Source organism: Rhinoderma darwinii, chromosome 1 (assembly GCF_050947455.1).
Source record: "Rhinoderma darwinii isolate aRhiDar2 chromosome 1, aRhiDar2.hap1, whole genome shotgun sequence".
Lineage (NCBI taxonomy): Eukaryota > Metazoa > Chordata > Amphibia > Anura > Rhinodermatidae > Rhinoderma > Rhinoderma darwinii.
In genome coordinates, this window is record NC_134687.1 from 634,193,498 (window position 1) to 634,217,564 (window position 24,067).

General features: G+C 43.4%; 2 protein-coding genes across 2 annotated transcripts in view; both read left to right on the forward strand.

The window, feature by feature from the left end:
• Window positions 1-24,067, forward strand: part of LOC142654474 (uncharacterized) — a 1,458,099-nt gene that overhangs the window by 376,128 nt on the left and 1,057,904 nt on the right.
• On the forward strand, window positions 7,952-8,984 carry LOC142662045 (gastrula zinc finger protein XlCGF66.1-like). Its single transcript, XM_075839876.1, has 3 exons — window positions 7,952-8,068; window positions 8,544-8,717; window positions 8,793-8,984. Exons 1-3 carry the CDS (start codon window positions 7,991-7,993, stop codon window positions 8,982-8,984), a joined length of 444 nt encoding a protein of 147 aa, XP_075695991.1. The 5' UTR covers window positions 7,952-7,990.

Below are 24,067 nucleotides of genomic sequence, written 5' to 3' on the forward strand. Positions count from 1 at the left end.
CCTACTCGGGCTCTACGTTCTGCCAACGACCTTAGATTAAAATCCTCCATAATCCGAACCTCCCACTCACGTCTCCAAGATTTCTCTCGTGCTGCACCCGTCCTCTGGAATGTGCTACCCCAGACAATCAGATTAATTCCCAATATCCACAGTTTTAAACGTGCCCTGAAAACACATCTATTTAGACAGGCCTATAACATTCCCTAATCAGACTCCTTTCCATGGCCCTCCTTTTAGATTAGTCATCAGAATAAGATTCCCTCACACTCCTTCTCTTCATGTCCGTCATACATGGATACTGGCTGGTGCAGCTTTATGTTACCACCGCATGTGTATAAAAATGGCCGGACCATTGTACAGAACAAACACTGTTACACTTTGTGTCTCCCTTATTTCCTCATAGATTGTAAGCTCTTGCGAGCAGGGTCCTCACTCCCCAGGTTTGAATTGTAAATGAACTTTGTCACTATGTAATGTCTGATATTGTTTGTTTCATGTTCCCTCTAAATTGTAAAGTGCTGCGTAATACGTTGGCGCAATATAAATAAAGATTATTATTATTATTATTATTATTACTGAGGGTGCCAAGTGTTGTAGTCTGTTATAGATACCGTCCACAGGGGGACCATCAAATCTTCTGATGGATTCTAATCATGTAAATGACAGATAACTGAGACAACAATGACAGGTGAAGGAAAGCATGGACAACATGCAGAGATGAAATGTCTTGAACCTTGTGTTTGGTACTAACTGCATCTATTGAGACCTCCTCTGAGGAGCATACTGTTCTCTTAATATCATTTCAGGTACAGAAATGCACAAAGAAACAATGAATGCCTTGGATGGTAAAAGTGACCAAACATCTGCCCAAACAACCTATTTCTGATGGACTTCAAGATGGAGTGACAACCAGAACTGATGATGCCCAAGAAGATGAACCAACAGATTGGCCAGAAATGCAAAATGAATAAACTTATACTATGTCTTATGTGCTTGCAAGAACATATGGACTACCTCTAAGATACATGTTCTTGTGGACAATCTTCTTTCTCACATCCAAGGGAGAAGAAGTGATTTTTATTTTTCCACTGTGGACTTCCTAGGTGTTTTTCCTGCTGTGTGCCAATTACACAGAAGTTTTTTTTCTACCTCCTCCACAGTGGTTGACAGAAGCGCTTACCTTTAATTGTTTTTGCAATGAAATGTAAGCACCCCACACACAAAAGACCAGACTTCCAACATATTGTGTCGGTATACCGACAACAGGGGGAATGTTACAGGAGAATATTGTTCCCATCCAGACACTCTGTCTTATGACCATGTTAAAGGGGGTGGGATTCACTGGTTAGTGGCACCCACTGTTACTACCGCCTTTATAATCAGGGTCACTAGGGTTATGCCTAGTTCCCCTAACTTTTCCTTATACTAACGTCGATCTAAATGCTTTAGCGGCTACTCAAGGGAATAAGACTGTATAGTAAATAAAGGTAATATTTATTAACATACAGTAATCACTCTCATGTATATAATACAGTAACTAATCACAGTACAGTATAAACACGGTATCACAATATTATACCGCCACCCACTTACCTAAACATACACAGAATACAGTTACGTTACAACACAATACACATAAGTTACTTGTGATTCTCACACGCTCTCTATCTCTATCCCACTCCCTCCTAATATAACTTTCCCTATACACTAAGGGTTAATACGGGATAAGGAGGCAGCAAGGGTGAACTTAGGGAACACAGGGTTACTCAGAGAAGCAAGGGTTAACTTGGAGAGCAAGGGGTTAACTTACTCAGGGAGAGCAAGGAGTTAACTCAGGGAAGCAAGGGTTAACTCTGGGACAGTAGGGACTCAGGGAGAGCAAGGGGTTAACTCGGAACTCTGGGACAGTACAAGGGGTTAACTCAGGGAAGCAAGGGTTACAGCAGGAGGAGACAGGGTTAAGTGTAGCTGCTGCTACACTTGATACTTAGCGTGAATTTGGTGGAGCAGAGGCAGAAGCAGGAGCCCAGGTCTTTGGAGGAGAGAGAGGTGAGCCGGGTCGTGGTGGTGTGGGAGGCAGACAGCTCTCAGCTGATCGTCTTCTGCTAGCTCCAGCTAGCTTTGGCTCCTAAGCGTACCGACACAGGGCTATTTAAACCTGTCGGTACGCTCGCAGCGGGAGATGTGGCGCTTGCCCCTGGCTAGCATGAGTCGGCATGGTGATAATGTATCACAAGCCGACTCATGAGCGCCCGCACGAGACAGTCCGTGCGCGCGGGAGACTTGAAATGGAGACAGGGGATAACTATCCCTTGTCTCCATGGTTTCCAAACAAAGCAGGGCCATGCTAATTGTCCTGCTTCGCTTAGTACCGCATTCATGACCAGGGCTGTTGTTGTTACAGCCCTGGCTCATGATACATTATATGTATTATACATACACATATATATTATATATATGTGTGTGTGTATATATATATATATATATATATACATATACACACATATACATACACACTATATATATATATATATATATATATATATATATATATATAGGGACACTTCCCTTTACAGACCACATAAAATATACCTGGTGAATAGATATAGTGTATATACTGATATTATTCAGTGGTGTTCACCCATTGAGGTGGCAGTATGCTCAGAAGCCATTTGGTCATAGATTCTTATCTACTGCCTTATTAGCATTACAATGGACCTCAGTACAGGAAGGAGCCATTGTAAACTGGATGTAGAGACAGCTGAGCATACTGGGAATAGATTTACCTATACTGTACAGATGCACATTGGAAGGTGTATGGATGGTCATAAGGCGGAGTCAATGGAATGGGTGGGTTCAACCCAGGGATAGGAACATATAGGTCATGGGAAGCTCTTGGTGCTGGCTCTTTCCTGCCAGCCCTGGACGCTCAGCGCTTAACATCAGGAGCAAGCTAAGTTATATTATATGTGTGCTTTCTGTGTATGTATATAAGTATAATTATATTACAGCAGACTTTATATGTGTACATAGAGATATTCTAGGAATCTTATGTGGATTATAGATGAGTAGATATATATATGCTCTTTAAGCATGAGTCTCTATATGTACATGTACTAACCGTATAGGGTTGGGACCTGGATTTATATTATATATACATACACATTACTAGTCACATGTGCAAAGTGTCCAGGGAAGGTAGGAACAGAGGCAGCTGTGTGTGGTTGTGTTGTCTATGTAATATATTGTATCTTGATGTAGTGTATATTGCTTTGTCTCGTCTATGTTATGAGTAAAGTATGTTTATATATTTAAGCATCTGCGAGGGTTGTATGTTACTCCTGTGGTGTGTGAAGGACTGGAGTGTGTGCACATTGGGAACAATACAAAGTAAGCGGACTATATAGGAAACAGAGGTAACGGACTAGGAACGGAGAAAAGGGAGATAATACAGATAGTCAATTGCCCCCTTTAACACACGGCCTCCGATAACCTTGTTTCTATGTCTATGTCGTAGATCGGAGGACTGACATTTATAGGTACTTAGGGGGGATCATTTCTCCTCAGATGAAGATACTGCCCCAATAGAGTGGTATGAGGTGACAGCTCTCCCATCTGAGGAGGATAGTGGTTGTAGTACAAAGGAGCCCCCCGTATACTTCTCTGTGCCCCCATAAATTAGTTAGTCCCCCTCCTCCATTAATAGAGGCCGCCGAAACGTCCTCCGGAACCTCAAGTAGACCCGAAACAGCCGATGCCTTACCAGAGTCAGTGGTGCGGCCGGGAGCGAAAAGCTCTCTACTCCACCATAGTAAACGAAGAGGCACTCGCAAGGGGGCCCCCTGCCACCATGATCGTTACAAGAGTGAACTACAACTTCCACCATATACAGGCTGTTATTATGGGATATCAGAGGACATTACAGGGAGGAGTTTAGGAGAAGATGACTACAACTTCCAGCATGTCCAGGTTGTTATTATGGGATATCAGAGGACATTACAGGGAGAGGTATAAGAGGAGAGAACTACAACTCCCAGCATGTCCAGCCTGTTATTATGGGATATCAGAGAACATTACAGGGAGGAGGTATAAGAGGAGAGGACTACAACTTCCAGCATGTCCAGGTTGTTATTATGGGATATCAGAGGACATTACAGGGAGGAGATATAAGAGGAGAGAACTACAACTCCCAGCATGTCCAGGCTGTTATTATGGGATATCAGAGGACATTACAGGGAGGAGATATAAGAGGAGAGAACCAGAACTCCCAGCATGTCCAGACTGTTATTATATGATATCGGAGGACTACAACTCCCAGCATATCCAGGCTGTTATTACAGGATATCAGAGGACATTACAGGGAGGAGGTAAGAGGAGATAACTACAACTCTCAGCATGTCGAGGCTATTATTATAGGATAGCAGAGGACATTACAGGGAGGAGGTATAAGTAGAGGACTACAACTCCAAGCATGTCCAGACTGTTATAATGGGATATCAGATGACATTACAAGGAGGGGTATAAGAGGACTACAACCCCCAGCAAGTCCAGTCTATTATTATGGAATATCAGAGGTCATTACAGTGAAGGGTATAAGAGGAGAGGCTTACAACTCCCAGCATATCCAAGCTGTTATTATGGGATATCAGAGGTCATTACAGGAAGGAGGTATAAGTGGAGTGAACTACAACTCTCTGGCTTCTCCACACATCACAAGAGCCCCGCCCCCTCACAGAGCCCCACCCCCTCACAGAGCCCCACCCCCTCACAGAGCTCCGCCCCCTCACAGAGCTCCGCCCATCATATCATGTGATCATCAATACAGGTCATCAATCCACCACTTCTGTCCACTCATAACCTCCGCCTCTCCTGCCTGGTCACATGGTGGTGACGTCATCACAGGTCATTCAGCTGTTGTCGTGTATAAAGGTAGAGAGCAGCGCTGGTCGGGTGTTCTCTCTGTTATCAGCCAGTGGTTAGTATATTATAGAGCAGTGCTGGTCGGGTGTTCTCTGTTTTCAGCCAGTGGTTAGTATATTATAGAGCAGTGCTGGTCGGGTGTTCTCTGTTTTCAGCCAGTGGTTAGTATATTATAGAGCAGTGCTGGTCGGGTGTTCTCTCTGTTATCAGCCAGTGGTAAGTATATTATAGAGCAGCGCTGGTCGGGTGTTCTCTCTGTTATCAGCCGGTGGTTAGTATATTATAGAGCAGTGCTGGTCGGGTGTTCTCTGTTATCAGCCAGTGGTTAGTATATTATAGAGCAGCGCTGGTCGGGTGTTCTCTGTTTTCAGCCAGTGGTTCGTATATTATAGAGCAGCGCTGGTCGGGTGTTCTCTCTGTTATCAGCCGGTGGTTAGTATATTATAGAGCAGTGCTGGTCGGGTGTTCTCTGTTATCAGCCAGTGGTTAGTATATTATAGATCAGTGCTGGTCGGGTGCTCTCTGTTATCAGCCAGTGGTTAGTATATTATAGAGCAGGGCTGGTCGGGTGTTCTCTCTGTTATCAGCCAGTGGTTAGTATATTATAGAGCAGCGCTGGTCGGGTGTTCTCTCTGTTATCAGCCAGTGGTTAGTATATTATAGAGCAGCGCTGGTCGGGTGTTCTCTGTTATCAGCCAGTGGTTAGTATATTATAGAGCAGCGCTCTCTCTCGAGCCCGCGAGCGATCTCTCGTGTCCACTCTCTCTCCTTCTCGCGCGCCCGCCCTCCTTCTCACGAGCCCATCCTTTTTCTCGCGCGCCTGTGCTTCCTCTCTTGTCTGTGACAACCTGGACTGTAAAACTGTTAAATTTTTTAACCCTCTAGGTGAACGCTGTAATTAATCAAATGTAAAAACAAGGCTAAAATTGCTGTTTTCTGTTCGTCCTGCCTTACAAAAGAAATCAGTCGTGTGCACCCCAAAATAAACCAATAAAAACTTCCAGTCGTCCTGCAAAAAAATAAACCCTCATACAGCTACACTGGCTCTTAGAAAATGGCGACACAAAAACAAAATACTTTTTTAAAAAAAGTGTTTTTATTGTGCAGAAGTAGTAAAAAATGAAAAAAAACTATATCCATTTGGTATCGCCGTAATTGTAACGACCCGCAGAATAAAGTTACGTTATTTTTACCACACAGTAAACGGCATAAGTTTAAGACGCAAAAAAGAATGGCTACATTTCTTGGTTTTTTTCATTACCTTCCAAAGTTCATCAATAAATTATATGTACCCCAAAATGGTGGCATTAAAAGAAACTGCCTATAGAGGAGCCCCCTCCCAACCGCTTATGTGCTGCTGTCTTCACTGAACATGGCGTCAAAGGGGTTAAATTGGCAGAATCGATTGCAGCAGGTAGAGGAGTAGCTAGGGGGGGGAAGGCGGGGCATGTGCCCGGGGTGCAACGTAGCGTCCTCAGGGGTATATTGGGGCTAAGCCGGAGGACGGGGGGGAGGGGGGCTTCTCGTCTCTTAATAATTCAACATCTATCTAGGAATTGCCATTGAATCGATATCGGCTTTCTTGGGTGTCTGTTCCGCGTACTGCAGCCGCTGACCGTTACTTCGGTGCTGTCACACACCTCACATAGTCACCCCAATATTTTAGCCCTACTTCGTACCTGTCATATATTGCTAGACTGCATTGGCCAATTATAACCCTGTATGTCTTATGTCGTTCGCTCGTTTGCATTCATGTTAATTAAAGTTGATGATTTCTATTTTATCCTCTGACTTTATATAGTAGTTGGAAATCTGGTTTTCATTATGCCTCAGGCATATCCGAATTTTGTATTGTCTCATATAACCGCCAACTACTAGGGTCTACTTCTGTTCCATTACCGCCGGAGAGCGCGGGAACGGGATTAAGGTGAGTTTGTATAGTTTTTTTTTAATCCTAATAAAAAGTGTGTGACATTATCCACAGGGGTTGGCTATTTGTGGAGCACTATATACAGGGGGGGCTATATACTGGCGTGGGCTATATGTGGAGCACTATATGCAGGGGTGGGCTATATCTACAGGGGGGCTTTACGGAGGGCTCTAGAGGGGTGGGCTATATGTCGAGCAGTATATACAGGGGTGGGCTATATGTGGATCACTATAGGGGGAGCTATATGGGGGGGTACTATCTACAGGGAGCTCTATGGAAAAGAAATCATGCGTCATTGATTAGTAGAGAAAACAAACATGGCGAGGGGGAAGAAGATGTCGGGAAAGAGGTTGGGGGATGCCAAACTGAATCTTTGCCCCGGGGGCTGGAGAACCTAGCTACACAGCTGGCAGCAGGTGTCAGATCTTCCTCTGCTCCACTTCACCTGCGCTATAACATAAGAGATCACACTGCATGTTCCCTTTATATATAATGTCACCTCAGCTGCGGCAGAACCTCACAGTTCATATCAAACACTGACTGCATAGTCGGCACCACGTCTTGTGAGGTGTCAGCAATGTCTCCCCAGTATCCGCCATGTGTCAAGTTGTCAGGAGTCAGGTCTTCATTGTCCGGGGGGGGGGTGGGATGTCTTCATTTTACTCTTCTCACCTGAGAGATATGTCATAAATGTCTGATATATGGGGGTCCCACCTCTATGTGGAGAACGGGGGTCCCCCGACCCGCCTGGTGAGGTGAAGACTACATCCAGGAGAGAATGAATGGAGAGGTGACCACACATGTGCAAGACTCTCTCCATTCACTTGTATAGGAGGTCCAGAAACAGCCGAGCACGGCCAGAGGTGGAGCCGCATCTATCAGACATTTCTGGCATATCCTGGGGAGAAATGTCCATTTTGGGAATACTCCTTTATTCCATGTGGTGACGGCTCTGAGAAGATGGTTTTTCTCAATGATCAATAAGTGAGGTTCTGTATGTCACACATGATGTTGTCCCCTGTATGATTTCCATCTTCTCCTTTTCTTCATAAAGACGTATGCAATACTAGATCATCCAGATCCTCCAGTTTTCTCATCTTCTCCTCCACAACGTTCCTTCTCCTGAATCACCCACCAAGGATGGACAAGGACAGGAATGAGATGAGCAGAAGAATATTAGACTTCACCTTGGAGATCATCTACCTGCTGAGCGGAGAGGTAAACTTTTCTACATTATGGAACAGGTCACACATAGGGAAGGGACAATTCATAATAGGAAGTAATAGGAAGAATCCAGTGTCCTGTATAACAGCGTCCAGACCTTCCAAGTGACGTCAAGAAGCTGAAGATCAGCCACCAATATGGTCAGTTATGTGTCATGTCACCAATGCAGCAATAGTGATGTTGTAGAGCGATGAGAATGACAAGGAACCAGGAGGATCAGGATGACCTCTATATAGAAACATAGAAGATGACGGCAGGAGGAGAGCACATGGTCCATCTAGTCCCCCCAATATTATTTCCTTCTTAGTTTTGGCCTCGTTCTATTTTCTTGATGTCTTTTTGTAGGTGAGGTCTCCAGTATTACAGATGTGGGGTCACTAGAGGTCTATACAGCGGGTCACAATCTCCCTCTTTCTACTGAGGGGGGAATACTGTGTTCAGTTTTCTATGTGTCTCTCTCCATACACAGGAGTACACAATAGTGAAGAAGACATCGGGTGACTGTACGACTCCCATCATCCATGAGTCAGGAGGATGGAGCAGTAGTCAGAGCCCCATCACAGAGCCTCCCCCTCACTCCCGGATACATGAGAAGAAGATCTTAGAACTGATCTACAAGATGACGGAGCTGCTGACTGGAGAGGTGACACTGCTGGGAAATTCTACAGTAACAGCACTGGAGGTGTCTGGGTGATGACTGTATCATTGTGTGTGTCAGGTTCCTGTAAGGTGTCAGGATGTCACTGTCTATTTCTCCATGGAGGAGTGGGAGTATCTAGAAGGACACAAGGATCTGTACGAGGAGGTCATAATGGAGAACTACCGGCCGCCAACATCACAAGGTAAGAAGATCCAGGTTGCGTGGGAAACTAGGCATAGCGGAACTGTCATCCTTCGAGGAGCTCTTTAGAACAATGTCAGGCCTCATGCACATGTCAGTATTTTGCTTCAGTATTTGAAAGACAAAACCAGGAGTGGGCCCAAAACACGGAAGAGGTGCAAATCTTTCCACTATAGGTTTTCCTTGTTTATGTTCCACTACTGATTTTGGCTTACAAATACTGACCAGAATACTGATGTGTGGCCTAAGAACGTAAATTAGTGAAAGAGAATTTCTGGCTTAGGGGCTATTCACATCTGCGTTGTGTTATTCCAATGTTCTGCTCCGTCAGAGGATCAGAACAAGGGAATACTGGAAGCAAGGGTTACATTGCACAACAGATACCGCCGGCAAAACCCATTGATTTCAACTGGGTTACGTTGGCTTTTCGTCGGGGTGTCCGTGATTTTAACAGAAACAATAGCTCAGTATGCTACGGTATTGTTTCTGGTAATCTTTGCCGGATCTGCGACGAAGGCTCCCAACGGAGCCTCCAACGCAGATGTGAACAGCCCCTTAAATTCAAAATAAGCAATAATTTAGAAATATTAGAAGAATTTCGAGCCTACTGTTCTATATTGTACACCTGTAGTTTGTCTTAGTCTCATGTAGAGCTTTGCTTATATTTAGAGAAATTGTATTTATCAAAAATGTATGATTAACAAAAACCTCGACTCCCGTATTTCCCTGGAGGAACAGCAGATGGCTATTTCCCAAATTATGTCAAAATTAGTATGAGATTTAGGTCCAATTTTAATAATGTGACTTAGGTCAGCTTTAGTAAGGAGACTTAGGTCCGCTTTAGGAACGAGACTAAGGGGGGATTCACACGAGCGTGTATCCGGTCCGTGCGGGCCGCGTGGTTTTCACGCGGCACGCATGGACCAATACAAGTCTATGTGGCAGTACAGACAGTCCGTGCTTTTTGCGCAGCGTTTGTCTGCTGCGCAAAAAGCGCGACAGGTTCAATAACTCTGCGTATTTCGCGCATCACGCACCCATTGAAGTCAATGGGTGCGTGAAAACCACGCAGGTTGCACGGAAGCACTTCCGTGCGAACTGACTGAAACAGCGCACCAGCTGTCAAAATGATGAAAGTAAACAGAAAAGCACCACGTGCTTTTCTGTTTCCGAACATCCAAACGGAGTGTCTTTGCGATGAGCGAAGCCGGACAAGCGAACCGAACTTCACTGGGTTCGGCCGAACTCGTTTTGGCCGAACCCGGCAAAAAAATTATCGGTACGCGACGTCAGGAGATAGTCACTGTCCATGGTGCTGAAAGAGTTAAACTGTTTCAGCACCATGGACAGTGACTTCCGATCCCAATATACATGAACCTGTAGAAAAAAAAACGAAGTTCTGACTTACCGATAACTCCCGGCGTCTTCCTCCAGTCTGACCTCACGGGATGACAATTCAGTCCAAGTGACAGCTCCAGCCAATCACAGGCCAAGCACAGGCTGCAGCGGTCACATGGACTGGCGCGTCATCCAGGGAGGTGGGGCCCGATGTCGAGAGGCGCGTCACCAAGGACGCGTCACCAAGGACGCGTCACCAAGGCAACGGCCGGGAAGTTCTCGGTAAGTACGAACTTTTTCTTTTTTTTCAACAGGTTTTTCGATATTGTGTTCGGCATTCACTGTCGAGGGTGCTGAAAGAGTTAGCTCTTTCAGCACCTTGGACAGTGACGGGCGTCGACTAGCCTCATCTCTATGATCACGCAGCCGCGCATCAGACACGGATGACACACGCAGCTGTCAAATGGTTTTTGCGCGTGCAAAACGCAACATTCGTGTGTATCTGCCCTTAGGTACGCTTTAGTAACTAGACTTGGGTCCGCTTTAGTAACGAGACTTAGGTCCGCTTTAGTAACGAGACTTAGGTCCGCTTTAGTAACGAGACTTAGGTCCGCTTTAGTAACGAGACTTGGGTCCGCTTTAGTAACGAGACTTAGGTCCGCTTTAGTAACGAGACTTAGGTCCGCTTTAGTAACGAGACTTAGGTCCGCTTTAGTAACGAGACTTAGGTCCGCTTTAGTAACGAGACTTAGGTCCGCTTTAGTAACGAGACTTAGGTCCGCTTTAGTAATGAGGTTTAGGCCCGCTTTAGTAACGAGACTTAGGTCAGCTTTAGTAATGAAACTTAGGTCCGCTTTAGTAATGAGACTTAGGTCCGCTTTAGTAATGAGACTTAGGTCCGCTTTAGTAATGAGACTTAGGTCCGCTTTAGTAATGAGACTTAGGTCCGCTTTAGTAATGAGACTTAGGTCCGCTTTAGTAATGAGATTTAGGTCCGCTTTAGTAATGAGATTCTTCCATATCTTCCTAATGTAATTAATAGTTCATTTCAGGAGACAACACTTCCAGGGTCATTGAGTTAGGCACTATTATGCTTATTTTGAAATCCGATAAAGATCCTCTAGCTACCGATTCAAATAGACGCATCTCGCCATTGAAAAGTCCTGGCGAAACGGCTGATTAAATTCATCCTAACTATTATAAGCTATGATCAAAAAGGATTTATGCCTTCTAAATCAACCACTAGTACTATAAGAAAGCACTTGACAGCGTCGAGTGGCAGCTCATGAGGACATCCTTCTATATCGGGATAACCCTAATCTATCGACTCCGAATGAGAATTATTTGCTAAATTATCAGGTTTATATATAAATTGGTCTATGTGTGTCGTACTTCTAATTCTCAAAGTTGAACTGAGCTTAGATACGCTAGACCAAATAATATCACAGATTAAGTACCTAGGAATTAATATCCCCTCAAACCTTCGTGACTACAAAAAAATGTAATCTTCATCCTATACTGGCTCTGATCAGGAATAAAATACCAATCTGGAGAAAATCTAGTCTCCCATTAATGGCCGGAGTTAGTGCTAGTGCTCCCAAAAATTGTATATGTCCGTCATTTTTTATAAAAGCCTAGAAGCAATAATTAACCATTTACTCTAGGGTAAAAAAAAACTCAGGATAAAACACACTTTTCTCCAACATACAATAGGAAAAGGGGGATAAATTTACCAAACTTTTAAACTTTACTTCGTAGCCTATCTGCGCATTGCAGAATCACATTTTATTCTTAGGGCACTTCTCTTTTATAATAAATTGTGATTAGAGTTCAATACTATGGTGGAGCAGGGAGCCGTCGGCTTCCTGCCCCACCATTTGGTCTGGCCTGCAGCCCACCAAGCGCTGGGACTGTGGCACAGGTGGTGAAAAGCAAAACATTGTCATTCACTCTGATAAATAAACCTAGAATTGAAGCCGTTGAGAGAAGTATCCGATATATAGACAGATATACAGTAGTCATGTGTTCAGTCACTGTGTGTTTCCTACAGACGGATCCTGCAGGAGAAATCCACCAGAGAGATGTCCCAGTCCTCTGTATTCCCAGGACTGTCCAGAGGAAAATCACAATGTCCCAGAGAATCATCAGGTAGATGAAGCTGAGCTCTATACCAGATCTATATACGGGGCTGTGGAGATTTTTGGTCCTGTGGTCATAGATGTCATAGATTTTGGTGGTTACTTATGTTGATCTGTTAGATTCTCCGCACTTTCTGCTGTATTTTACTGAATTGTTACATATGTGAAATTAGGGGGAAGATCTGACTAATATTAAAGTGGAGGAGGAAGAAGAGCGGGTGAGGGGCGATCAACCGTGTAAGAGTGAAGTGGAGGAGGAAATTCCAGGAGGTGTTACCACAGGTAAGTAATAATGGATTTAGAAAGTGAATTCCAAGGTTTCTTACAGTGAGGTTCCGCCTCCTTCTTATGACAGAACAGGAAAAACAGAAATTACGATGCAGATGTGAACAGAGAATTAAACCCTTCAGGACTGAGCCTAGTTTTGGCCTTCAAGACGAAGCCGATTTTTCAAATCTGACGTGTCACGTTATGTGGTAATAACTCCCGAATACTTTTACCTATCCAAGTGATTCTGAGATTGTTTTCTCGTGACATATTGTACTTTGTTAGTGAAAAAATGTGGTCGATAAATTCAATATTTATTTGTAAAAAAACACCAAGATTTAGAGAAAATTAGCAAAAATTTGCATTTTTCTAAATTTAAATGTATCTACTTGTAAAACAGATTGTAATACCACACAAATATTTACTAGTTAACATTTCCCATATGTCTACTTTATGTTTGCATCGTTTTTTGAACATTCTTTTATTTTTCTAGGACGTTACAAGGCTTAGAACTTTAGCAGCAATTTCTCATATTTTAAAGAAAATTTCAAAAGCCTATTTTTTCAGGGACCAGTTCAGCTCTGAAGTGGCTTTGAGGGCCTTATATATTAGAAAGTCCCCATAAATCACCCCATTTTGAAAACTGCACCTCTCCAAAGTATTCAAAACCTCATTCAGAAAGTGTTTTAACCCTTTAGGGTATGTGCACACACACTAATTACGTCCGTAATTGGCGGACGTATTTCGGCCGCAAGTAGTGGACCGAACACAATGCAGGAAGCCGGGCTCCTAGCATCATACTTATGTACGATGCTAGGAGTCTCTCTCTCGCTGCAGGTCAACTGTCCCGTACTGTAATCATGTTTTCAGTACGGGACAGTAGTTCCACGGAGAGGCAGGGACTCCTAGCGTCGTACATAAGTATGATGCTAGGAGCCCGGCTCCCTGCACTGTGTTCGGTCCGGGACTTGCGGCCGAAATACGTCCATCAATTACGGACGTAATTAGTGTGTGTGCACATACACTTAGGCGTTTCACAGGAATTAAGGAAAAGTAGAGGGGAAATTTACAAATTACATTTTTTTTTTGTTGCTAGAATTCATTTGTAATACTTTTTTTTTGTTTTTTTTTCTGTACCACAGAAGGTTTTACCAGAGAAACGCAACTCAATATTTATTGCCAAGATTCTGCAGTTTAGAAATATCCCACATGTGGCCCTAGTGCGGTAATGGACTGAAGCCCCAGCCTCAGAGGCAAAGGAGCACCTAGAGGATTTTGGGGCCTCCTTTTTTTAGAATATATTTTAGGCACCATGTCTGGTTTGAAGAGGTCTTGTGGTGCCAAAACAGTAAAAACCCCCAAAAGTGACCCCATTTTGGAAACAACACCCCTCAAGGAATTTTTCTAGGAGTATAGTTAGCATTTTGAACCCACAGTTTTTTTGCAAAATTTATTTTTCATTTTTGAAAGGAATAAAGGAGAAAAAACACCCCAACATATGTGAAGCAATTTCTCCCGATTATAGCAATACCCCATATGTGGTAATAAACTGCTGTTTGGACCCACAGCAGTGCTCAGAAGGGAAGGAGCGCAATTTGGATTTCTGATTTTGCTGGAATAGTTTTCAGTGCCGTGTCGGGTTTGCAATGCACTGGAGTAACCAAAACAGTAGAAACCCCCCAAAAGTGACCCCCATTTCCGGACTGATACTTGTTTTGATTTTTCTTTTTCGTTTTTCCCTCCCCGCTTTTCGAGAACCATAAGTTTTTCCGTCAATAGAGCGGTGTGGGGGAATTAATTTTTGCGGGACGAGCTGTAGTTTTTTATTGGTACATACACCTTCTTGAGCACTTTTTATTACATTTTTTGGTAGAGCCAAGGTGACCAAAAAACTGCGACTTTTGCCGTTTTAAATTCTTTATTTTTCACTGCGTTCACCGTGAGAGTTCAATAATGGTATATTGTAATAACTTGGACTTTTACAGACACAGCGATACCAATTTTGTGTATTTTTTTTATTTTTTACATTACTTTAGAGAAAAAATGTTAAAAGTTTTTTTTTTTTTGGACTTTAATTATTTCCACCAATAATAACTTTTTACTTTTGTTTTTACACATTTTATTATGAACCAGCAGTCCACAGATCGCTGGGACAATACACTGCAATACTAATGTATTGCAGTATATGGTCATTTTTACAGGCTCCTGTAGCAGCGCAATCGCTATTTCTATCCATTAGTCCCGGGTGTCAGCTGTAATACACAGTCGAAACCTGCAGCGTATGGCGCGGGCTCAGCGCGTGAGCCCGCTCTATACATCACCCCCCACACCATGACACGCTATTAAGTTGTGGTGTACGAAGGGGTTAATGCGCAGCGGATGGTTCAGAGTGAAAATTAAAGTTTTGCACTGATGTGCCATTTTAGTGCACTATATGTTATGCCCAGTTTGTGCCACAAATACCACATAAAATATTAACCGGGTTCTCCCGGGTATGCCATATCTGTGGATGTAAACTGCTGTTTGGGCACGCTGTAGGGCTCAGAAGGGAGCGGCATTTGGCTTTTGGAGCGCAGATTTTGCTTGGTAATAGTTCTACACCGCGTTCCAAATTATTATGCAAATGTTATTTTTCGCTGATATTCCTAAATAGTTGATGCAAATGACAGTCAGTATAATCTTCAAGCCATCAACCGTTGGAGTATAATGCGAATTTTATTGAACAAATTTCCTAATGATAACAGATTTTTTTTTTTTTTAGAAGTAAAAAACTCAAAATGCACTGTTTCAAATTATTATGCGCACAACAGAGATCAAAACATTTTAAAGGTTGTAAAGAGAACTAAAATGGTCATTTGTTGAATTTTTTTGTCATATTTATAGAAATCAAAAGCTCTTTCAATCAAAAAAAACTTAGGCCAAGTTACATGTTAACATAGGACCCCTTGTTAGATATCACCTTCACAATTCTTACATCAATTGAATTTGTGAGTATTTGGACAGTTTCTGCTTGATTATCTTTGCGGGATGTCAGAATAACCTCCCAGAGCTTCAGTTTTGATGTGAACTGCCTCCCACCCTCATAGATATTTTGCTTGAGGATACTCCAAAGGTTCTCAATAGGGTTGAGGTCAGGGGAACATGGGGGCCACACCATGAGTTTCTCTTCTTTTATGCCCATAGCAGCCAATGACACAGAGGTATTCTTTGCAGCATGAGATGGTGCATTGTCATGCATGAAGATAATTTTGCTACGGAAGGCACGGTTCTTCTTTTTGTACCACGGAAGAAAGTGGTCAGTCATAAACTCTTTGTACTTTGCAGAGGTAATTTTCACATCGTCAGGGACCCTAAAGGGGCCTACCAGCTCTCTCCCCATGATTCCAGCCCAAAAAATGACTCCGCCTCCTAATTTTGACGTCGCAGCCTTGTTGGGATATGGTGGCCATTCACCAACCATCCACTACTCCATCCATCTGGACCATCCAGGGTTGCATAGCACTCATCAGTAAACAACACGGTTTGAAAATTAGTCTCCATGTATTTCGAAGCCCACTGCAACCGTTTCTGCTTGTGAGCATTGTTTAGGGATGGCCGAATAATAGCTTTATGCACACTTTCAAACCTCTGGAGGATCCTACACCTTGAGGTTCGCGGGACTCCAGAGGCACCAGCGGCTTCAAATACCTATTTGCTGCTTTGCAATGGCATTTTAGCAGCTGCTCTCCTAATCCTATTAATTTGTCTGGCAGAAACCTTCCTCATTATGCCTTTATCTGAACGAACTCGTCTGTGCTCTGAATCAGCAACAAATATTTTCACAGTACGATGATCACGCTTAAGTTTTCTTGAAATATCCAATGTTTTCATATCTTGTCCAAAGTATTGCACTATTTCACACTTTTCGGCAGCAGAGAGATCCTTTTTCTTTCGCATATTGCTTGAAACATGTGGCCTGCTTAATAATGTGGAACGTCCTTCTTATGTAGTTTTCCTTTGATTGGGCACACCTGGCAAACTAATTATCACAGGTGTCTGAGATTGATTACAATGATCCAAAGAGCCCAAAGACACAATACCATCCATGAGTTTAATTGAAAAACTAATAATTAAATGTTTATGACACTTAAATCCAATGTGCATAATAATTTGGAACACCGTGTATTTGGGGTTTTGCTGGTATTTTAGTTTATAATGTGGGGGTATATGTAATCTGTGCGGAGAACATCAGGGTATAATAATGGGGTAAATAAATAATTGCAGATATGTGGCCGGTGTCGCACTAATAAAAGGCGACCGATTTTATCCGCTTTTAGACACTCTGCACATTTTGCATCTCCATATTCTGAGAGCCAGAACTTCATTATTTTTTTTTCACCACCGGAGCTGTGTGAGGGCTTATTTGTTGCGAGACAATCTGTACTTTTCATTGCTACCATTTTGGGGTACATGCATTTTTTTTATTTTTTTTTATCACTTTTTATTCAATCTTTCAGCAAGCAAGGTGACCAAAAACCATCAATTCTGCCAATGTTTTAAAAAAAAATTCTACGCCATTCGCCCTGGGCTATAAATGAACATTTTACTTTATTTTTCGGGTCGATACGATTACAGCGATACCATATGTATATAGTTTTTTTACATTATGCAGCGTTTGCTCAATAAAATCACCTATTTATAAAATAATTTATTTTTTGTGTCCCCATATTCTGAGAGCCATAACTTTTTTTTTTATTTATTTTTTTTCAGTCAAAAAAGATGTGCAAGGGCTTGTTTTTTTGCGGGACGGGTTGTAGTTTTTATTGGTACTATTTTGGCGTACATGCGACTCTTTGATCAGTTTTTATTGCATATTTTGGGAGGGGTGGTGACCAAAAAATAGTGATTCTAGCATTGTTTTTCGTTAATTTTTTTTGCGGTGTTCACCATACGGGAAAAATAATACAGTTTTATAGCTGGGGTCGTTACGAACGTGGTGATACCAAATATGTGTACTACTTTTTTTTTTTACGTGTTAATTTTTTTCCTATAATAAAAGACTTCTTATGTTTGTCACTTATAACTTTTTTATTTTTACATTTTTTTTTTGAAAAGTTTTTTTATTCTTTTTTTTTTTTTTTTTTTTTTTTTACTTGTCCCACTAGGGGACATTTAGACTTGCAGCTCTGATCGCTGGTAGAACACATTACACTACCTACGCTAACTGTCATTGTGACGTGACAGTCACTCTGACAGGAAGCCTAGGAGGACCACCCTCTGGCTGGTCCTCATAGGCTTCTGTACATTGCAGCCCAGAAGCCATTGTCTGGCGTCCGGTTACCATGGGTACCATCGCCAGCCCCCCGTGATTTCTCGTGGGGGCTGCCGATCTGCGCTAAACACCTTAAATGGGGCTATCGCAATCGAACACCCAATTTAACGGGTTAACTGCCGAAATCAGCGGCGATGGGCCGCTGATCGGCAACAGGGAATGCAGGGCAGACACCCTGCATAGTTAACTGCCGCTGCGGTGTGGCGCCACGCGGCGGTTAACTGCCAAAGCACAGACGTAACTGCACGTCAAGGTGCGCGAAGTTACTTCACACCTTGACGTGCATTAACGGCAAGGTGCGGGAAGCGGTTAAACTGAATAAAAATAACATGTAAAAAAATAACAACCGAAAAGAAATACATACAGAAAACGTTTTTTTTAATTTTTATCAAATAATAGTCAAACCGTATAAAACATACACATACTTGTTACTCCCATACTCCAAACAACCCATACAATAAAGTTGTTATATCAATGTTAAATAGGACCTGCCGGCTCTCCTGACATGTCTATTTTAGTAAATATGAAATAACAATTCTGGAGAATATTTTGCTAGAACTCTGTTGTGCCGTTCCTCTGTTACTCCTCCTAGAAAAGTATAACTAAATTGACAACTGGGTGTTACCAGTTTAGGGTGTGTACTTATACAGACTAAAACTGTCCAACCAGTGCTGACAGATGGGTACTGGGTAGGGACAAGCCCCTTTGACAAGGGGAACCACAAGATCTCCAGACTGTGGTTTGACAAGACATGTCGTCAGATATAGAGCCCCAAACCGGTGGAAAACGGGCCTGAGAGAATAGGACGCCTATGAGTTTGGCCAGAAAAAAATAACATTGTGGAAAGAAGTATATGACGCTGACCAATCAGTGACCAATCGGCGTCATTCACTTCTCCCAAATTCATTTACACAGCACATAGCGATATAGTTATATCGCTATGTGCTGCCACATAAACACACTAGAACGTTACTGCAGTGTCCTGACAGTGAATATACATTACCTTCAGCCAGGACGGGATGTATATTCAGAATCCTGACATTTCTGTAGCGTCTGTGTGATATTTACAGCAAGGCGAGCGTAATCTCGCGAAAAACTGTGCCAGATCTTTTTTAACTAGTTTGAAAAAAATATCCACAGAAGGGCATAATGTGAAGGGGGGGGAAATGTTTAGAACGACGGCACAGATGCATGGGAAGTCTGGGATCAGTCTTCACCTCCTGTTCCTCCAATAATGAAGTAAGGGCATCAAATGCCTGTTGCTCCGCCGGGGAACACATAAAAACACTACAATCCCTTTTGCCAAAGTGCTTCTTAAAAATTAGTTTCCTGGAAAACAGATCTTTAATGGTAGAAAAAAGGTTGAATCTGCCCGTAGGGGAAAAAGACAAACCCCTTTGTAAAACATTAATCTGGGGAGGTGACCGGGTATAGGAAGAAAGATTAATTACCTTCAGAGCCTCCTGTTTATCTTGTCCCTGTTGAACACCCCCCTGGTCTTTCTTTTGTCTGCCGGTGTTCTGAGATTGAACATAGGGTCTCCGTCTCCTGCGGCCTGAGGTTTATCTAAAAAACCGCCACATTCCTCTTTTGATACAAGGGAGGTAGAGGAGACAGAACGGGACAGGGAGTGAGCTCTATCTCTTTTAAAATGCCAGCGGTAGATTTTATTAGACTGAAAATCACTCAGATCACGCTGAAACTTTCTAATTTTGAGATCTTGTATTTCTCTTTCCCATTTGATTAATTCCTCCTCCAATGCTTTATCAAAAGCTTCAAGCTCCTCTTTACCAAGGGACTGCTGAATTTTTTCTTTGAGGGAATCGATTTCCTTTTCCAAGCAATCAAGGGCTCTACGATCTGCCCCAATGAGCAACTCAATAAGCGTCAATTATTTTTTTATACTTACTTTGTTTATTGCACTTTATTATCTTCATTATCATCTTTTTGGTGTATGTCTTCTTTCTCATCTTTGCACGTTTTCTATTTTTTCAATTACTGTTCACCATTTATTACTCTCATCACCATTATTTTTGGTGTATGTCTTCTTTCTCATTTTTGCACGTTTCTATTACCGTTTAATAAATCATTAATAATTGTTAATTATTGCTGTATATTTTCTACACTATATTTTTTAATATATGCATCTAATACTGACATTTGTATATTTGCTTTCTTTATATTTATTATACTTGTCTCGCTTATATATAACTATTGCCAGCCGGTCCCTTTGCTGCAGGAATTCCCCATCACTTTATTTGTCAATTTTTTATTTATTTATCTTGTCCTTGCTATTCTGCGTTGTCTCTCCTGCGGTCAGGGGCATAGCTAAAGGCTCATGGGCCCCGATGCAAAAATTCTTACTGGGCCCCCCCCCCCCCCGCAAACTTCTCATGGCCGACGGTCCGCAGCTTTCAGCTGCATCGCTGGGTCTAAGTGACCCAACAATGCAGCACTAGCAGCCGGGGCGTCACTAAAGGCTTAAAATGTCAGGGGAAATAGCCCCAATACATATGTGTCTGCCCAAAAAAATGTGTGTATAGGAGACCGCATATCTATAGCACTACATAAACTATGGATAGGATTAGATACAGTGGCTCAGCAGACAGTATCACACATGATAGGATTAGAGATAGGGCCCAGCAGACAGTATCACACATGATAGGATTAGATACAGTGGCTCAGCAGACAGTATCACACATGACTGGATTAGATACACAGCTCAGCAGACAGTATCACACATAGTAGGAGTAGATACAGTGGCTCAGAAGGAAGTATCACACATGATTGGATTAGATACACAGCTCAGCAGACAGTATCACACATGATAGGAGTAGATACAGTGGCTCAGAAGGAAGTATCACACATGATAGGATTAGATACACAGCTCAGCAGACAGTATCACACATGAGAGGATTAGATACACAGCTCAGCAGACAGTATCACACATGATAGGATTAGATACACAGCTCAGCAGACAGTATCACACATGATAGGATTAGATACAGAGCTCAGCAGACAGTATCACACATGATAGGATTAGATACAGTGGCTCAGCAGACAGTATCACACATGATTGGATTAGATACACAGCTCAGCAGACAGTATCACACATGATAGGATTAGATACGGTGGCTCAGCAGACAGTATCACACATGTTAGGATTAGATATAGGGCCCAGCAGACAGTATCACACATGATAGGATTAGATACACAGCTCAGCAGACAGTATCACACATGAGAGGATTAGATACACAGCTCAGCAGACAGTATCACACATGATAGGATTAGATACACAGCTCAGCAGACAGTATCACACATGATAGGATTAGATACAGTGGCTCAGCAGACAGTATCACACATGATAGGATTAGATACAGTGGCTCAGCAGACAGTATCACACATGATTGGATTAGATATAGGGCCCAGCAGACAGTATCACACATGATCGGATTAGATACAGGACTCAGCAGACAGTATCACACATGATAGGATTAGATATAGGGCCCAGCAGACAGTATCACACATGATTGGATTAGATACAGGGCCCAGCTCGCTGACATTGCGGCTCCAGCGCTGGACCCAGGATAGGTAAGAATAATAATTTTGCTTCTTTATGTGTTACTGATTATTTTTGTGTGTTTGTGGTTTTTTTACAGGTTCGGTTGTTGGACTTCGGATTCGAGGACTTCAATGACGGCGTTTTTTATTCTCAATAAAATGGTTAATGAGGGTTGTGTTTTTTTATTTCAATAAAATTTTTTTTCTATGTGCTTGTATCTTTTTAAACTTTATTATCACCGCCTTAGTAATGGCCGCTGGCTGATTGACAACCTCCATTACTAAGGCGGGGCTTAATGTTAGCAGGTGCAGAGGCTAATACTAACCCCCATTATTACCCCGGTACCCCCCACCACCAGGGGTGCTGGGAAGAGCCGGGTACGAACCAGTACACGACCATCTGTAGCAACGGTCAGGCACCAGGGTGGCCGCAGGCTGGTAGTATTAGGCTGGGGAAGGCCAAAAACAGTGGCCCCTACCACCCTGGTAATGCTGCCTGCTGCTGCTGTGTTGTATCTGGCTGGTTATGAAAATTGGGGGGGACCCCACATCGTTCTTTCCAATTATTTTTATTTCATTTTTTTTAAATGACGTGGGGTCCCCCCCATTTTTCATAACCAGCCAGATACAATAAAGCAGCAGCAGCCTAGCATCACCAGGGTGGGAAGGGCCACTGTTTTTGGCCTTTCCCCTCATGATACTACCAGCCTGTGGCCACCCTAGTGGCCGACCATCACTACAGATGGTCAAGTACTGGATCGTACCCGGCTCTTCCCAGCACCCCTGGTGGCGGTGGGTACCGGGGTAATAAAGGGGGTTAGTGATAGCCTCTGCACCGGCTAACACTAAGCCCCGCCTTAGCAATGGATGCTGTCAATCAGCCGGCGGCCATTACTAAGGCGGTAGTAATATAGCTTAAAAAAAAACACAAGGACATAGAAAAAATATTTTATTGAAATAAAAAAAAAAACACACAACCCTCATTAACCATTTTATTGATAATAAAAAAATCCGTCATCGAAGTAGTCCTGGAATCCGACGTAGTCCACCGACCGAACCTGTAAGAAAACACACAAAAATCTATTAGTAACACATGTGTTAGGCTTAGATACAGGGCCCATGTGTGATACTGTCTGTGAGACCCTGTATCTAAGCCTACCACAAGGTAGGCTTAGATACAGGGTCCAGCAGACAGTAATCTTATAAAGTATAAGATTACTGTGTGCTGGGGCCCTGTATCTAAACCGACAGTGTGGTAGGCTTAGATACAGGGTCCCACAGACAGGATCACACATGGGCCATGTATCTAAGCCTACCATGTGATTGTCTTAGATACAGGGCCCAGCAGACAGGATCACACAATCTGTGATCCTGTCTCATGGGCCCTCTAAGCCTGCTACATCGTAGGCTTAAAGGGGTTGTGCAGTCCATAAACATTGATGGCCTGTCCTCAGGATAGGCCATGAATAGCTGATGTGTCTGGGTCCGACTCCCGGGACCTTCCTGGTTCCGGATCGCAGCGGAGGTCCTGACGTCACAGTGCTATGCGCCGCGCACAACATCGAGAGGACAGAACTTCCGCCGCGGCTGAAGAGGAAGGTAAGATTAGTTGCCCTGACTGGCGGGGTCTGACTCCCGGGACCCGCCAATCAGCTGTTTTGAAGGGGCCGCAGCACTCGTACGTGAGCTGCTTCCCCTTCATTTCACTACTCGCTCACACTGTGAATCGCCGACACCGATTCACAGTGTGCCGGAATGAAGTGACAGGAATGAAGGGGAGCAGCTCTCGTACGAGTGCTGCGGCCCCTTCAAAACAGCTGATCGGCGGGTCCCGGGAGTCGGACCCCGCCAGTCAGGGCAACTAATCTTACCTTCCCCTTCAGCCGCGGCGGGAGTTCTGTCCTCTCGATGTTGTGCGCGGCGCATAGCGCTGTGACGTCAGGACCTCCGCTGCGATCCGGAACCAGGAAGGTAAGGTCAGTCTGTTACTATAGTAACAGGGGCCCGCGGCCCGAGTTACTATAGTAACTTTTTATTGATGTGGTGCGGGGGGCTGTGTGCCCCCCTGGCTTCGGGCCCGGTCGCAATTGCGACCGCTGCGACCCCTATAGCTACGCTAGTGTAGTTATGAGAGAGATAGATAGATATGAGAGAGATAGATAGATAGATATGAGAGAGATAGATAGATAGATATGAGAGAGATAGATAGATAGATAGATAGATAGATAGATAGAATAGATACTTTGTCTGTTATGCTAAACTGTCAGCCCTGAGGTGTGACTGCTCAGCATGACAGACATACATACACACAGTGAAGGGGTTAAGAGCTGGATTACTAGTTGCTACTTACATCTGCTGTGGGGTCAGAGAGCAGCTCGTACTGCAGGGGAGCAGCAGACATGCACACCATCTTCTTGCTGTAGCCATTCCTTTCCCTCTGAACAGGTCACGAGGAAGAGGGAAACAGCAAGAAGTGAGCTGATTGGGTGGACAGTACAGTGGGCGGGCCTGGGTCTCGTAAGATGAGTGGATTCATC